The sequence below is a fragment of the Rhincodon typus genome, chromosome 1 (genome assembly GCF_021869965.1).
Source record: "Rhincodon typus isolate 14 chromosome 1, sRhiTyp1.1, whole genome shotgun sequence".
NCBI lineage: Eukaryota > Metazoa > Chordata > Chondrichthyes > Orectolobiformes > Rhincodontidae > Rhincodon > Rhincodon typus.
The window spans coordinates 87,580,647-87,598,622 of NC_063332.1; the positions used below are offsets into that span (position 1 = coordinate 87,580,647).

Here is a 17,976-nt window from a genome sequence, read left to right on the forward strand (position 1 = left end):
TATTATACAAATGCAATGCTTTATTTTATCAGCGTTAGTTGGCAATAAAATTGTAAACCTTGTAAATGGTGCCATAATTTTGGCCTAGCAAACAATAAATCAATAAAGGTGTGAAATTGTTGTGTGCTAATAATAATATTAAAATTTTCTTTGTGATCACTTGATGGGGTTAAAAAGGGGGAAGCCAATTTATACCTGCTGATAACACTGTCAATGACAGTTGAAAAAAATTTGCTGTAGTAGTTACAAAAGCCATTCACTGACATTTGTTCAAGGATGGTTATTGTATAATTATTAATGATTGCCTGCTTTTCACAATCTACAATTTTCCCATTGTTCTGGGGGGAGAGTGGTTGGAATGTAAGTTCACCATTTTAATTACTCTGACATGAGTGGTGAATGCAACTGTATTTATTTTCATCGCGGCTTAACTACTTGAGGTTTTTTTTTAATTTTGAATAGGCCTTTATGAATGGGAGTAGTTGTTTATTATACTGAAAAGTATGATAAATATTTAGATTTTAATTTTATTTCATCTCCACATGGCTCCAGACATCTGCCCATGGTGGGTGATAGTATGTGAGTAGGCATGGATAGCTTATGACAAATGGTGGTAGTTGGGGAGCATGATTTGGCCTGGAATACATAAGGGATCCTAAGAGATTATGCTGCAGTATGGAGGGTTAGGGCTAGAGGGCCTAATGTATGAAAGAATAACTAGAAACATCGTAGAAACCTTACAATGCAGAAAGAGGCCATTCAGCACTGACCCCCGAAACAGCATCCCACTCTATCCCTGTAAACCCACATTTGCCATAACCAATCTACCGAATCTGCACGTCTTTGGACTGTGGGAGGAAACGTCAGCACCTGGCAAAAACCCACACAGACATGAGAAACTCTGCACAAACTGTCACCTGAGGCTGGAATCAAATCCAGGTCCCTGGCACTGTGAGGCAGCAGCATTAACTACTGAGCCATCGTTCCCTCCAACGAAAGACGCCTCAGAAAACATGAGACAACTGAGACCTTTAAGATAAATTATCTCAGTACTTGTCAACTCCTGCAGTCACCTTGGATCTGCGACAAGAGGCAGCATTGCCAACTCCGATCACATTCCCTCCACCCCACCCTGGAATATGGATTGTGCCATTCCGTACACTTGTCCCAAGGCAGGAGCAGCGAGCTGCAAAATTTATATACTCAAATTACTCACCTCGGGTTAAACAAAAATTCTGCCCAAAGTGTTTTATAAACAAAAAGTTGAATTTTGAAGTCGAAAGCAAATTGACATATTTGTGCCAAAAAGTACTGGTGCCAATGTTTTTTTTTAATAGCTGTGCCTTTTGCTTGATTTGCAGCTTTTCATTGTTGTAGGAAACAAAATAGCCAATGCCTTTTGGGCAGCCAATCTCAAAGCGGGTGAAGAATTGGATATGGATGCACCACCAAACTATCGTCTTGAATTCATCACTCAAAAATACAAAGAAGGAAAATTTCGAAGAAAACTCTCATCTTTTCTAAACCAAGAAGAATTAAACAAGGTAATGCAAGTCCCTCCCAAAACAATATTTGCATTACTCCATGCTTTCTGATATTGTCTCTTAAAGTTCAGCTTGTACTACTTTGGTGAATTTTGAAAAAAAGTGCAGCTTCATGTGGAAAAAAGTACCAAAATAAGATGTTTCTAATGTACCTTATTTATTCGCCTTATTCAATGCCAAGCAAACTGACACTTGCTCTTTCAATGGTATAAGTTGGTGTTCTCTTAAATATGATGTTTTCTTTTTACACAGATGTGTGTTAGCCCTGTGCTTGCATCTGTAAGTGCATTGGCATTTTTTTCTTTGTGTTAAGTTTCTAACTCTATTGCTTATTAGCTTTTAAGACTATTAGTGATATTTTCAAACTAATTTTCATGAAATACTACAACATTTCCAGGAGATAAGTTTGTAGTTTTGCTTTTTCTCTTGTCGTGAGAAATTTGCTTTTCATTACCCCATCCCACCTTTTCCTGTTAACACTAGAGCAAATATATGCACAGGAATGCTTCTAAGGAATTAAAGTATTGCACATGATGCAATGAGTCTTTAACATTATCAAGTGTTGCACTTTAACCTCAATTAGCAATCATCAACCACATAGTCCAAACTGGAAAAGATATTTTGTGCTATAACCAAGGTGATTAAAATCAAACCATTTGGTATACTTGCCAATGTAAAGTTTTCAGTTGAGACGTAAGTTACCTTACCTTCATAGAATTCCTACAGTGTGGAAGCAGGCCATTCAGTCCATACCAACTCACTGAACAGCATCCTACCCCCTACCCCCTACCCTATCCCTGCATTTCCCACCCTAGACACTATGGGCAATTTAGCATAGCCAACCCACCTAATCTGCACATCTTTGGACTGTGGGAGGAAACTGGAGCAAACTTGCAACATAGGGAGAATGTGCAAACTCCACATAGACAGTTGCCCAAGGTTGGAATTGAACCCGTGACCCTGGTGCTGTGAGGCAGCAGAGCTAACCACTGAGCCACCACATCACCCTCCATAGTTATTTCTTGCTATTAGACGGCTTCTACTTTGGTGCTGTCGCTACAAGTAATTTTTTTTTAACACTGACTTACTCGCCTTAGCAACTGATGCTCCTAGAAATACAAAAGATCTTTCTTTAGGTGGCTCTGGCAGAGAAATATGATATGTTTTATTCATATTGCCTTTAAAATAGCAATAGTTAATGAGGAGAGGTGAAAAATAACCTACCCTTTTACATCCAAATAGAGGACATTTTTCTTGTTGCACCACTCATTGTTAAAACTTCTTTGAGACAAATAAATAAGACTTGCTGAAAATCTGCTGAGACAATGGACTAGTGGTGTTTTCACTGGGCTGTTAATCCAGAAACCCAGGTAATATTCTGGGGACCTGTCTTTGAATTATGCCACAGCAGAATTTGAGTTCAGTTAAAAACTAGAATGAAGAGTCTAATAATGACCATGAAACCATTGTTAACTGTCAGGAAAATCCTATATGGCACACTAATATCGTTTAGGGAGGAAATTGCTGTCCTAAACTGATCTGGATTACGTGTGACTCTAGAAGCACAGCAATGTGGTTATCTCTTAACTATCCTCTGGGATGTGCAATAATTGCTAACCTAGCAGTAATGGCTTCATCCCATAAATAATTTAAAAAAAAACTGAAACAAAAACAAATAGTCAAGCAGTCTAAATATTGCGTAGCCTGAGCTGATTTTTTAAAAAATCTTTTCTGTTGGCTTAATTAAAATATATTAACTTTTAACAGACCACATAGTTAATTTTAATAAATTGACTAAGAAAACTCTCAATTTGTAGAATTATTACCTTTATTTTGGAAAATCATATTCACCATATTTAAGATCCAAAAAAAAAGCCTCTCCTTAACATTTGCACAGTGGCGTGTGGGGAGAAGGGAAAATTTCATGCTGCAGGCACAGGTTATCAAAAGCCGAAATACATGAAGCGGATTGGGAAATAAAAGCAGAATGTTATCAAGAAGCAGCACGCACACACCCATAAATCCATGCAAAGCAAAATCTGAATTCTCTAGAACCAGACATAATATTTTAATGTGCCTTTTCAAGTAGATAGGCATATTTGGGCTTGATATGGATTCCAACATTGTCACCTTTTTAATTTAAACAAAGGAGTGGAATTCAATAAAAATGTTGCGCAGACAGACTAGAGAAGGGTGATAGGGATATTGTAGTTGGAGACTATATAGGCCAAAGTTTTAATATGTCCATCCAGATCTCCTTTAGCATTGAAGAAAAGCCTTCATATTAAAAGTGTAGCTTATGTGTCCTCTCCATGATCATTGACTGGCAGGGTTTACAGCATTTTCTGCTCATAGTGGATGATATGGTCATAACAGAAACTGGATAGTGCCCTGGTTTAAATCACTTATGTGAGATTAAATTAGTTTCTGACATAAAAATTCTTAAAATTGCAGATGTTCCATTGCATGGCATTGTGTGTGTTGTGCTCAAAGCTCTGATTGAAGGATAATGCATATTCACATATCAAGATGAACTACCTGTAATTTTTAACTTAATCTTGTATTTATGCCATTCCACTCTTTGCTATCATGTTTCCATCTTTGTATTTACACATCCAGGCTTTATGTCAAGCTGTTGTGACACAGGATATCTTGGAGACTATGACACTTGTTTTCAGTGGGGCAGATGTCATGTGTGCAACAGGAGAACCTACTTATTGTACCCCTTACCTGTTGGCACAGAAAGCTGGCCAACGATTACAAATGGAGTTTCTGTTCCATAATAAACTCTCAGGTAAAACTTTGTTTGTGGCCTGCAACCAGAATGGTCTGTACTTTGAGAGTGAACATATATTTTTTCGTGCTAGCTGTGAAGTTGATTTTGTGAATTCAGGGGTCCCTGATTTACAAACATCCGATTTCCAAATGCAGTTATTTACGAACACAATCCTGTACAAGGTTAAAATGTTAAAGATCCGACATACAGTCATTTTCTCTATTTATGAATGGTTGCTTTACGTTATCCTGCTTTCTGTTCTGACTTGCATTCAAATCACCATGCAAATGGACTGCTGAATGAAACCCATTAGCAACCTGGAGACTGCCTGTATTTGGTCAGGTCTACAATTCTTAATGAATTAATTAAACACATTTAAATATTTCTAAGATGTAGGTAGATGAAGCCTGATATTTCTTCTAACAGATGATATAAAATTTGCCTAAGTTGGAAGTCTTCATCTTTTGAAAGAGAAAGGTAGTGATTTATCGACCTACCAAGAAACTAAGGGTTGAATTTTGACTCCCGAAAGTGAGTGGGTCACAGCTAGTCAGAGGCGCAAAACAAATATGTCAGAAACAGAAACCAATAAATCTTGAATCTGCCCACTTCTAGTTCAAATGGAGGCAGGACAATGACAATGATGGTCAGCCAAACTGACTCATGGGAAACCGGTTTGTCTCATTAATTTTGATTGTTATTCTATTTTTAACAGCATGTACTTGGGTTGTCTGTGCCTGGAAAACTCAGCAGCTTAAAACAAAATCATGAAGCAAGTACCTTTCCATAAAATCCAAAATGCTACAAAAACTGGAACTCTGAAAGTAAAACAGAAAAAAAATGGAGTAACTCAAGTCTAGAAGCATTTGTGGAGAGAGAAACTGAATTAGCGTTTTGAGTCCATTGTGACTGTTCTTTAGACCATGTTTCCAGGAGCAGGGGGCTCCTTCAAACTTAAATAAACTCACTGCAATTCTCCATTGGTTTCTGTTTCTACCGCAACCATCTTTTGCTTTCTTGCGCCCTCACCTTATGTCCTCAACTCCATTGCAATTGGGAGACTTCTACTATCTCTCTGCTGACTCAATCTAACATTGGCAATGACCTTGTGTAGCAGGTCTTCAGGCTGTCAATTGGGCTGTTTTTCAGACTTACACTCTGTTTGCTGGAGAATTGATTGTTTCTATTAATAAATGTGTAATGCACTGAGGACAAAGTGGCATTCCCTTGTACAAAACTTTTACAAAAAAAATTGACATGTTGCTGGGTTGCTTCAAACATCTTTTCATCTTTTGCAATATGTGATAATAATAGCCAATAATCTATGAAAATAATACAGCTGTGGTGGTTAACAATAATCACTCACTGTTTTCGAGCTACTTAATGCACACCATCGTGTTTATACTTAGAAAACTCACCCTGTCAAATTATGCTCCTATGCGACACTTCGGTGCTTGTTAAGAGAAGGCTCACTAAGATTGGGGTGAGAAGACTCAGCCTGTGCCAACCACAGTTTTCTTCTGTAAAAGTAATCCCTGTGGAGGCAGGGAGCTTTGATAACCCAAAGCAAAGTTCTATCATCAGGATAGAAACATTTGCACATAACTTGTTCAAACTTAGAAATGGGTAAAAAGTTTGAATTTAACACCGTTACGAATACTAGCTGTGGGTTATTACAAGTTGTAACTTTGATACTGTTGCTGAGTACAGGACCAATAATGACGTGCCCCTGCTTTATATGTCACAAAGGTTTAATAAAGGTTAAAAATGCATTACATTTGGAAGCACACTTTATGAGAGCGTAGTCCTTATTTGAGTCCGTTGTGAACATTGTTTATTTGTTGTTTATCCGTAGTACTTCCGAAGATTGATGCACTGTCTAAAGCTGGCATCCTTTCTAATAACTCACAGTCCAGCTTTTTGTGTGGTTTCCTCTACAAGGCAATGAACACTACAAAAACCATAACTGAGAAAAGATTGAAAGAAGGTAGGTTACATTTTGTTTATGTAAAGATATCTGTATTTCAGCAAGTAGCTCAATTGCTTCATACTGGGACAATGTAAGCCAACATGACTGAACATCAGGAAGCTAACACCAACATTGGTTTGAGCAGTCAAATGATTTCTGCTAGTGCTGTAATTTGGATAATATTTAAACAAATGCAGTTTGTGATTGAAATGTTAATATTATGATTCAATGGTGTCAAAATGAAATTTTGCCCTCTGGCACTATCCCTGAATCATTGTACTCAGATTCAGGTTGCGGTGAAATAAAACGGAAATATTCTGTTGCTGAATCTCCCCTCTTCCTGTTTGCTCCTCCTGCTTTTGCAGACATCATTGGTATACGGTTCTTCCTGATCCCATTTTCCCTCTGTATTTGTACAGTGAGCCAACAGATGTTGATCAGTTGAGCAAAGATGAGTACATTTGGACTCACTAGTTTTATAGAATGCAAGCCATGCTGTAGTTTGTTCTATCCTGAAATGGCTGATTGGAATGTATAGAAATTGACATTCCCTAAAGCAATGTGCAAAGGACATGGAGGCTCTTTCTGATGAACTGTGGAAATTGCAAAATCACGTAGTTTAAATGCAAATCAAGGTAATCAATGAAATGTTTAATACCCACCACCTTTTGATCTTTAACACAGTGAAAAGTGAACTTTTCAGCCTGGCTTTTCACCTGGGCATAAGGAGCGCATTGTTGGGACAGATCTTGCCTCTGTCAACCCAATCAAGCACAAGGAGCCCCTGAATTGGGAATTTTAATTCTGGAGTGACTGGGTTCTCTCGGAGTCAGGGAGTCCAAAGGAACATGAGGTATAGGTACAATGGGCTGAATGGCCTCCTTCTGTGCCATAACACTTCTGTGATTCTGAGAGCAGAAGCTCCCACTGGGTACAGTGCTGGATTGTGGTTAAGACCTGCCTCAGTATTCCAGCAGTATATTGAAGTTTTAGAAGTAAAATAAAATATAAAGCTTCCCTGCAGTTCCCACACCAGCTCACCTCACCTTCACATGCTGTTTATGCCCGTCCATTTCAGTCCATGTAACCTCCTGTCCCTACCCACATTTATAACCAACCATACCTTCCATCCCAACATGAGCCAGGCAGCACCCCTCATTCTACCCATTTCAATCTATGCCCTTAACACACACCTATGGCCCTTTGTAGCATATATGCTGATATAGTGCCAGCCCGTGACAAATATAATCCAATGTACAAATATCAATTGCAGATATTGTTTTTAACAAAAAAGGATTCTTAAAAAATGACTGAGTGGTAGGAAAGAGGGTAATGGTCAATGTGAGGTTTGAAAAGAGAGCTGGATATATATCTGAAAGTGATAAATTTAATGTTCTACGGAGATACGGACGGAGAATGGGACGATTTGGTTAGCTCTTTTCTGAGGTGCAACAGTCACGATGAGGCAGTGGCCTCCTTCTGTTCTGTAAAATTCTTTCATTTTAGGTTACAGGGGAGTGCAGGTGCAGACGGACCTTGGATTTTATTCGCATCAATCATTAATAATTGCAGGACAGATTGAGAAAGCAGTTAGTAAACATAAATTATCCAAGCCTTTATCAATAGGCACACAAAGTCTTCACCTTCAACAACCAGTTCTTCATCCACACACACGGAACAGCCATGAGGACCAAATTTGCACCCAACATGCCAACATTTTCATTCACAAGTTCGAACAAGACTTCTTTGCTGCGCAGGACCTCCAACCAACATTATACACTAGATACATTTATGACATATTCTTCCTTTGGAGTCATGACAAGGAATCACTGAAACAACTACATAGCGATATCTGAAGAAGGGTCCAACCAGAAATGTCAGCTTTCCTGCTCCTATGATGCTGCTTGGCCTGCTGTGTTCATCCAGCTCTACACCTTGTTATCTCACATTCTCCAGCACTACACTCCAGTTCCTACTATCTCTGTACATAGTGATATCAGCAAGTTTCATCCCACCATCAGACTTACCATGGTCTGCTCTTCAGAATCAGTCTCATTCTTGGGCACACACATCTCCATCAAGGACGGACACCTCAGTACCTCACTCCACCTCAAGACTACAGATAACCTCACAATGCAGCACTTATCTAGTTTCCACTCTAAACATACTAAAAAAGTTATCCCCTACGGACAAACCCTACCATACACAGGATCTGCTCAGATAAGCAGGAACACGACAGACACCTGAAGGTTTTGAAGGACACCCTCCTAAGAATGGACTATGATGCTGAACTCATCGATAGCCAGTTCCAACGTGCCACAGTGAAAAACTTCAGCAACCTCCTCAGAAGATAGACACTGGATATGACCGATTACAGTACCCTTTGTCGTCCAGTACTTCCCCAGAATGGAGAAACTACGCCATGTTCTTCACAGCATTCAACATGTCATCAATGACGTTGAGCATCTTGCCAAGATCTTCCCTACACCTCCACTTCTCGCCTTCAAGCAACTGCCTAACCTTAAACAGACCATTCTTCGTAGCAAACTACCCAGCCTTCAGGACAACATTGACCACAACACCACACAACCCTGCCATGGCAACCTCTGCTAGACATGTCAGATCTTCAAAATGTATACTACCATCACATGTGAGGCAACCATGCACCACAAATGCAGCGGATACTTAAGTGACTCGACCGATGTTGTCTATTTCATACGCTGCAGGCAAGGATGCCCCAAGGCATGGTATATTGGCGAGACCATGCAGACACTACGACAACAGATGAATGTACACCACACAACAATCGCCAGACCGGAATGTTCCCTCCCAGTGGGGGAACACTTCAGCTGTCAAGGTCATTCAGCCTCTGATTTTCAGGTAAGCATCCTCCAAGGTGGCCTTCGAGATGCACAACAACGCAGAATCACCGAGCAGAAGCTGATAGCCAACTGATAGCCAGGGGGGAGGCAATGGTCTAACGGTATTATCGCTGGGCTGTTAATTAAAAGACCCAGATAATGTTCTGGGGACCCGGGTTCGAATCCCGCAATGGCTGATGGTGGAATTTGAATTCAATAAATATTTGGAGTTAAGAATCTAACAGTGATTGTGAATCCATTGTCAATTGTCAGGAAAAGCCCATCTGGTTCACTAATGTCCTTTAGGGAAGGAAACTGCCATTCTTACTTGGTCTGGCCTACATATGACTCCAGACCCACTGCAATGTGTTTGATTCTTAACTGCCCTCTGGGCAATTCGGGATGGGCAATAAATCCTGCCTAGCCAGCAACACCCTCATCCTGTGAATGAATGGAAAAAAAAAGTTCCGTACCCATGAAGACAGCCTCAACCATGATCTTGGGTTCATGTCACACTGCAGATGACTCCAGCACACTGCTCTGTGTCTGTAAAATGTTCCTTACAGTCCTGTTTTGACAGCATCACCTTGATAAATATTGATGATCTCTCTAATTAGTCTGTACAGTTGTGGATTACTTATTGTACTTTCTTGCACATGCACGCTTGCACACACTCGCACACATATACGTATACTCTTACACAAACACTCACTCACACGCATATACTACACACACACGCACACGCACACAGACACCCACCGAAGGGTGAATCATTTCATCCAAGATGTTAGTTCATTTGCAGATACATTCTATTTTGTTCAAGAAACACACAACTGGTAGTAATAATCAGTCAGTGTGGCATTTTATAAACTCCTACTTTTGAACAAAACCAGCCTGATTGCAGGTTAAAACTCTGAGACAGACTCTGGACAAGGCCTCACACCTATAGTTCAATGTCTGACCTGAGATGTCACCGATTATGTATTCTTATCACTCTGCCCATTTGAAGTTTAAAAATTTAGGCAGACGCTGATGAAATCTTTAATTATCTCAGGGTAGTGACTTGAAACAGGAATTTGCATCATAATCAATCAAAACTAACAGAGTTCTCCATATCCTGCTTCTGCAATTTCTAGAATGCAGGAATGTATGAATGATTAAAGATTTAACAGGAGGCAGTCAGTCAGCCATTCTCTCCACTCTCACACCAGTTGTATGATCCTTTGATCTCTCTGCCTCTAAACTCTGTGTCTGTGTGCTCTCCTCTCGCTGAACCTGACGAAGGGGCTGCGTTCCGAAAGTTTGTGATTTCAAATAAACCTGTTGGACTATAACCTGGTGTCATGTGATTTTTGCTTTTATCCACCCCAGTCCAACACTGGCACCTCCACATCAAATCACTAGTTCAGCTCAACTGGAGTATTGGATCCATTTCTGGGCACCAAACTTTAGAAAGGATATGAACGCATTACAGAGAGCACAGAAGAGATTTATGAGATTGATTACAGAAATGAAGAATTTCAGTTATGGAGATGTATTGGAGAAACTGGGATTGTTTTTGGAGAAGAGAAGGGTGAGAGGATGTCAGATTGAACAATTCAAAGTTCTGAGGGTCTGGACAGAGAAATTAGCCTTTCTCACTTGTGAACAGGTTGCAAATGAGTGGGTGTAGTTTTAAAATGATTAGTAAAAGAAGCAAAAATAATGTGATCAACAAGTTTTCTTCCACAAAACAAGGGATTAGGATCTGGAATACACTGGCAGAGAGTCTGATTGAGGTAGGTTACATAGAGGCATTCAAGGCGAATTAAATGATTCCTTTTCAAGTAACAGTATGTAGGGTTGCCAAGTGAAAGCAGGAGAATAGCAGTAGTCATTTGGAATACTCATTTGGAGATGTGCTGCTGATATGATGGGCTGAATGTCCTTCTACCTAATAACAATTCTTTAATTCTGTGAAGGCAGTCTCACTGATAAAAACCCTTGCAATATATTTACATTCTTTCAGTTACGTAATCCTTTATGACAACAAATGTTTCATTCAAGCATGTAATCCTTATAAAAAACATTGAAATTCACAGTACCACTTCAAGGGTCGATATTCACATGAAGCTGTCAAACAATGAAATCATAGGTACCCTATTATAATAATGGAAGATTGTGAAATTGGTCTTCCAACTCCGAACTAGTAATGGAAGCTTCTGTCAACAGAAACATGAAGTAGCAAACAACGATTTGTTTAACACTCTGGATGCAGTTTCTCAAAGATTTATACAGCAAGAATTTTAAACGCCTTGACAACTACTTTTGACAGTTACTCTTCACTCTTTTGACAGTCTCAGCGAGCTTCACAGTTTCAATGAGTCTATCCACATTTATGCATATCGATAACTACTTTTAACCATCCCAAACAATCCCTGACCACTCCTTGGCTAAAGGCACCTTACAACTGTAAATGGTACCCTGCTATCCAAAGAAACCCACAATATTTAGACCTGTTCCTACCTGGTCAAATCCATGCACTTGGCATTTCTCACATGAGGATCACAAAAATCACATTTAAGTGGAGAAGGCTGCAGACCTACATGAGCAGCTGCCTCTACAAAACATAAACAAAATACCATCTTCCCCCATTATTGTCCCTATGAAACTGGTAGGCTTAAGTTCATGCTCGGGGCAGGACTTCTGATTTTTAGCCTGCTTTACTATTTTCACAATGACTGACAGGGTCTCCATCATTACTATAATCCCTGCCTCAACCTATTTTCTTTCCCCGTTTGTGTGAATATTTGTGAGTTTGTGCTGTGAGTAGCTGTGTGATATGTTTCAGCTGTTGTCTCTGGTATAAGCCAAATTGGTTTATGTTTTGGGTTGCAGTCACAGAAATACAGTTTTGCTTCAATGTTCATGTGTTAGGGTGAAGATGACCAACCAGTTTTAGGGTCCTCATCATTATCCAGGGATCTCTGTTAAAAGTGATCCTAAGTGGACTTCCGATGAGATCATTATTGTCCTGCTTTCATATTTGGAAAATTAATCACTATATGTACGGGGCAGTGCAAGGAGAGCCAGACCTGAACAACTTTTTCTCCTTCCAATGTCTCCCATTAACCCCACCACCCCCCCACAAAAAAAAATTAATACCTTTCAGGAAGAAGAATAAATTACTGGAAAACAACTGACAGAAAAGACATCATTTAATTCAGTTATTGATCTAATCCTTTTATTGCTTGTCACTTCAAGTCAGATAAGATTTGTAAATTGTTGTCGTCATATTCACTGATGAGGGGATGTAATGATATGAAAGCTGGATAGTTTTTGTTGTGGATCTTCTTCAGATTTCTTTGAGTCCATGTTTTGTGAAAATGACATTTCCTTCTATTATTCTTGAGTATTTTAAAAGTGTAGACTCATATCTAATCTCTTCAAATTGCTTCCATGGCAACAAATGAATTTCAAGAAGAATTGGTTTGTTCTCCAGGATACGATTAGAATCTGCACTTGGAACATATTATTGCTATTCCACTGTTTGTCATTACCTGCATGTTTTTTCATTGATGTTGAATCATTTTCAGGAAAGCAAGACCTTTTCCTTTTGCAAGAAGTCTTTCATTGAATACAATTTACTTTAAGATTGGTGCCCTAATGCCCTGTTATTAGATTTATTGAAATATTCGAACTTCTTTCGCAACGTAATGATGACACATTCTACAAACCAACATGTTTATCTCATGATATCCCTGTTTTATCTTCTTGTGTTTATAGCTGTCTCAAATTTTATAAAATATCCTTTGTCATCTAAGAGCCATTTTCCCAGTCCCATTCCTCTTTCAAGTAAGGCTGGAAGTGCCAGAAATGAAGTAATTCACCAATGTAGTATTCACATTTATGATGTTGTCCATTTCATCAGTTTAATGTAATGATAGATTATGCTGTTCATAAAGGTTGTAGCATCGGGATCTGAATAATGTAATACCTACCATCAATGATGCTTCCTACTCCAGGAGAGGGAGCAGAGAAACCACCGTTTTTAAAAAAAGTGCCATATCCTTCATGCTACTTCTGTTGCTTTTGCACAAGGAATATCCTGGAATAGTGGCCCTTCTTAACAACTTATTTTCTTACCTGCATTGGTAAGCTGCAGATCTGTTTTGATGTAAGTATCTCTTGAAGATGTTCGGAATGATCCAATGGCATAGGAGTTCAAGGCTGTCTGTCAACTTCACAGCCAAAGGCAGAGCAGTCCCTATCATGAATCATGTCTGAAATGTTAGGCTGAAGAAAATGGCACAACTTTGTCACTGTGTCCCTGATGAAGGGATATTGCAAGAACAAATCTTTTCCGACATGCCCTAGCAGCATCGCTTGGTGTGAAGCCAAAACAACTTCGTCAAGAGCAGTTTGCTTTTTGTGTAAGTGACCTGCCTCTCTTTCATTGCATATATCCACATTTGCTTCTGTAGGAAAAATAAAGAGAGAAAAGCATACCCTAAGTCATCTTCATGGTACAGATTTAGATGGTAGCCACTGAAACCACAGTCTCTAGAAGCACAGGCATGAAACAGGCCCTACAAAACATGCAACAACAAAGACAAAATAAATATGCAAAGTGCTCCTTGGAAAGTGAAGACCTAATAGTCAAAATACATGAAGATAAGCGAAAACATATTTTTAAGTTCTCAAAGAGAAAGCCTTTCAGTTGCTGTAGCTGTGGCCTGCACCTGATGCTTAGACTTTACAACCTGCATGGGTGACCCTCTTATAGTGACAAAATACATCAATAACTTATCTAGATGGTATAACCACTCCTGCCCTTATGAAACAGCTTACTTTGAGCAATTGGCAAAGAGATTTGCTCAATCTAAATGCTGTTTTGTCACGAGTTCTTTACATTTGGTAATATTAACTGGAAGCAAAATCTATCAACAGTTACCTTAAGCACACAGCACATGTGTCTGTGTAAGGGTTTGGTCGCTGATTTCTCACTACCATACAAACTCTCAGTAGGGTGGATTATGGATTAGAGAGTAATATATTCTTTTAACTTGCACATGGGCAAGTTTCTATTTAATGTTAAGAGCATCAAATGTTTTTACCTGCGCCTGCTCCTGCTCAATTTGTTTTGCCCTTTGACTAAGCTCTGCTTGTAATACAACTTTTCTCTGCTTCAGCTCAATTGCTCTTGAATCATTTTGCTTTTGTTACCTTTAGACCTTATAAGTCTGAAGCATTTCTAGCTCTCTTTTTTGTTTAGATTCTATCCTCTTTGTGATCATCAGAAACTCTATAAATATTATTACCCTAACTTGCATCAAGCCCATGAAGAACCGGGTATATGCTCCATGACCAACATTGACTTTTACTTAAGCAATACCTTGATTTTTAACATTACCATATTTATTTTCATAAATCTCCCTCATCTTGCTCTTCCTGTCTCTAGAACCTTTTACAACCTCCCAAACTAGCTGTAATCCAATTCTGATCTCTTGAACATTTTATGGGTGGCCATCCTTTCAGTTGTCTAGTTACTGAGCTTTGGAAGTCTTCTGTAAAACTTTGCAGATCTCTCTGTTTATTGTTCTCTCATGTAGGACTGTCCTTAAAAATCTGCCTTTTTGACCAGTCTTTTTATTCATCTTTCTGACTGAACTCTATTGTATGGACATGCCATCTCACTATAACATGTGAGCTGTTGCTCAGGCTGAAAGTTGTGCCACCACTCTCTTTAAATATAGGAAACTACAGGAGCCTGCTTCATCTAGTGTGGTAGGGGTGATCTACTTCTTTCTATATCTAGAAGAGTCATAGAGTCACACGGCATGAGGACAGACCCTTTGGTCCAACCAGTCCATGCCGAACATAGTCCCAAACTAAACTAGTCCTATCTGCCTGCTCCTGGCCCATATCGCTCCAAACCTTTCCTATTCGTATACTTATCCAAACGTCTTTTAAATGTTGTAACTGTACCCGCATCCACCACTTTCTCAAGAAGTTCATTCCACGCACGAACCACCCTCTGTGTAAAAAAAGAAAAAATTGCCCCTCATGTCTTTTTAAAATCTCTCTCCTCCCTCTTGAAGTTGACAAGATAAAGTTTATTGCTTGTTAGCAACCAGCTACAGATTACATTGATGTGACAGACAATTTGTCGTGAAGACTTTAAGAAAGATCTTAAACCTTGGGTCACACTCCTTTGAGTTCTACGCTGTTTTGCCCACAGTTCCATATGGCATCATCATAGTATATGGTGCTTAACACTTTCAAACCCAGATAGTCCATTTCTGAAAAAGGGTCCCAACCCGAAACATCAACTTTCCTGCTCCTGTGATGCTGCCTGGCCTGCTGTGCTCCTCCAGCTCCACGCTGTGTTATATCTACAACAGTCTCCATGTGTGGTTTACTATGAAATGCTCTAGCTGTTGAGAGAGTTGACAGGTTCCCTATAAAACTGTCATCGATACCTTCTGTAGCTGACTGCATGAGATTTTACAGGAGGTGCTAGTGTTTTTGCTGCCACTCAGTGCTGCAATTAAAGGGAATTCATTTATCTTTGTCACAATTTACCAGAACATTCTAATAGGTGTTTTACAAAGATCCTGCTGCTTTCAATGAAACTAGCTTCCACTGTCATTGTATCTAGAGGCCATAATCTTCTTTCTGACAATATGGAATGTAATTTTACAAGACGTAACCTTGTGTGACACTTCTAAATTTTGTAGAAAAATTCAACTGTTTCCTTTCAATCCATGACATTGAATGACATTGTAATGTTTAGTTTAGTTTAATATTTAGTTTAAACTAATGTGTAGTTTAGAACATAGATTCATTCTATCTCACCTGTTATTTCCAATTTATTTCAAGAAAGCGAAGAGGTATTGTTAGTGCTTGTCTCACATATTCTACGGTCAAACTGTCACTAACTGTTTAGGGGCGGCACGGTGGCACAGTGGTTAGCACTGCTGCCTCACAGCTCCAGGGACCCAGGTTCAATTCTAGCCTTGGGTGTCTGTCTGTGTGGAGTTTGCATATTCTCCCCGTGTCTGCGTGGGTTTCCTCCGGGTGCTCCAGTTTCCTCCCACAGTCCAAAGATGTGCAGGTTAGGTGGATTGCCCATAGTGTTCAGGGATGTGTAGCTTAGGTGGGTTATAGGGGGATGGGTCTGGGTGGGATGCACTGAGGTTTGGTGTGGACTTGTTGGGCCGAAGTGTGGAAACAGGCCCTGTAGGGATTCTATGGTTCTAACAAAGTGTGCTTGGACATGAATTTCAACTTTTAGCCATTGGATGTATAAAAATCTGGGAATGTTTTGTCTTGGGTTTTTTTTTGGTGTATGTAGGTGTTGCTAGCAATCCCAGCATTTAATGTCCATAGTTACTTGCTTTTGAGAAGTTTGTGGTGAGCTGCCGTTTTGAACTGTTGCAGTCTGTATATTGAAGGTACTCACAGTGCTGTTTGGGGAAGTGGGTTGGGGATGGAAGCGTATTATTTCCAAGATTTTAATCCAGTGTTGATGTGAATGATGTTGTAGATCCAGATCAGGAACGAGATATAAAGGTGGTGGTTTCCCTTTCATCTACTATCTTTGTCCTTTGTGGCAGAGGTTGTGGTTCAGGGTTTACTATCAAAAAAGCTTTGGTGAGTACCTTGCAGATGGTACTTACTGTTGCTATTGTGCACTAATGTTAGAGTAGGTGATTATTTAAGTGTTTTTTGAGCTGTTCTCATCCACGTAAGAGGAGGGCATTCCATCTGTCCTGACTCGAGTTTTGCAAATGGTGGACAGGTTTTAGGAATTCATGAGTTGATTTAGTCACGGTAGAATACCTGTGTAGATGGCACGGTATTTTTATGGCTAGTGCAGTTGTGTATCCAGTCAGTGGTGACTCCACGAATTTTGAAGGTGGCGGGGGTGGGGGGCTTTGTTCCAAATTTCAACATCAAGGGGAAGTAGTTGGATGATCACATGTTGGAGATGGTTTTTGTCCAGTACTTCCGTGTCTGCTGCCACTTATCAGCCAAAACCGGAATCTTATCCAGGTGCAAGGGGACATTCACTGTTTCACTAGCTGTGAATTGTGCTGAACATTGTACAATCTTTAGAGAACTTATTTATTTTGCAAGGGCGGTCACTGCTGAAGATGGTTGGACCTAGAACATTTCCCTGAAGAACACCTCCAACAATGACCTGAAACTAAGGTGATTTAACTGTATCAACCATAACCACCTTCCCTTGTGCTAGGTATGATTCCAGTCACTGGTGAGTTCTCCCCCTGATTTTCATTGATTTCAATTTGGCCAGGCTCTTCCATGCCATTTTCAGTCTATACTGCTTTTATTCCAAGGGTAGTCACTCTCACTTCACCTCCTGAATACAACTCCTTTGCCCATGTTTGGACCAAAGCTGCTATGTGGCTCCAGCATTACTGAAGAAATTCAAAATCATCTTGCATAACATCCCCACGTTACCACCCCACCAACCTCCAGATCCAACGCATCATCCTCCGACACTTCCGCCATCTGCAATCTGACCCCACCACCAAAGACATTTTTCCCTCCCCACCCTTATCTGCTTTCCGGAGGGACCAATCTCTCCGTGACTCCCTTGTCAGCTCCACACTCCCCTCCAGCTCCACCACACCCGGCACTTTTCCCTGCAACCGCAGGAAGTGCTACAACTGCCCCCACACCTCACCCCTCACCCCCATCCCAGGCCCCAAGAAGACTTTCCACATCAAGTAGATGTTCACCTGCACATCTGCTAATGTGGTATACTGTATCTGCTGTTCCCGTTGTGGCCTCCTCTACATCGGGGAAACCAAGCGGAGG

The 17,976-nt window shown here is 40.0% G+C and overlaps 1 protein-coding gene across 3 annotated transcripts in view; it reads left to right on the plus strand.

The window, feature by feature from the left end:
- arap2 (ArfGAP with RhoGAP domain, ankyrin repeat and PH domain 2) overlaps positions 1–17,976 on the plus strand; it is a 216,028-nt gene that overhangs the window by 155,437 nt on the left and 42,615 nt on the right. For all 3 annotated transcript variants that reach the window (XM_048599096.1, XM_048599090.1, XM_048599102.1), the window contains 3 exons: positions 1,362–1,544; positions 4,164–4,338; positions 6,176–6,307. In XM_048599096.1, coding sequence (XP_048455053.1) covers positions 1,362–1,544; positions 4,164–4,338; positions 6,176–6,307 — 490 coding nt within the window. The remainder of the gene's footprint in view (positions 1–1,361; positions 1,545–4,163; positions 4,339–6,175; positions 6,308–17,976) is intronic.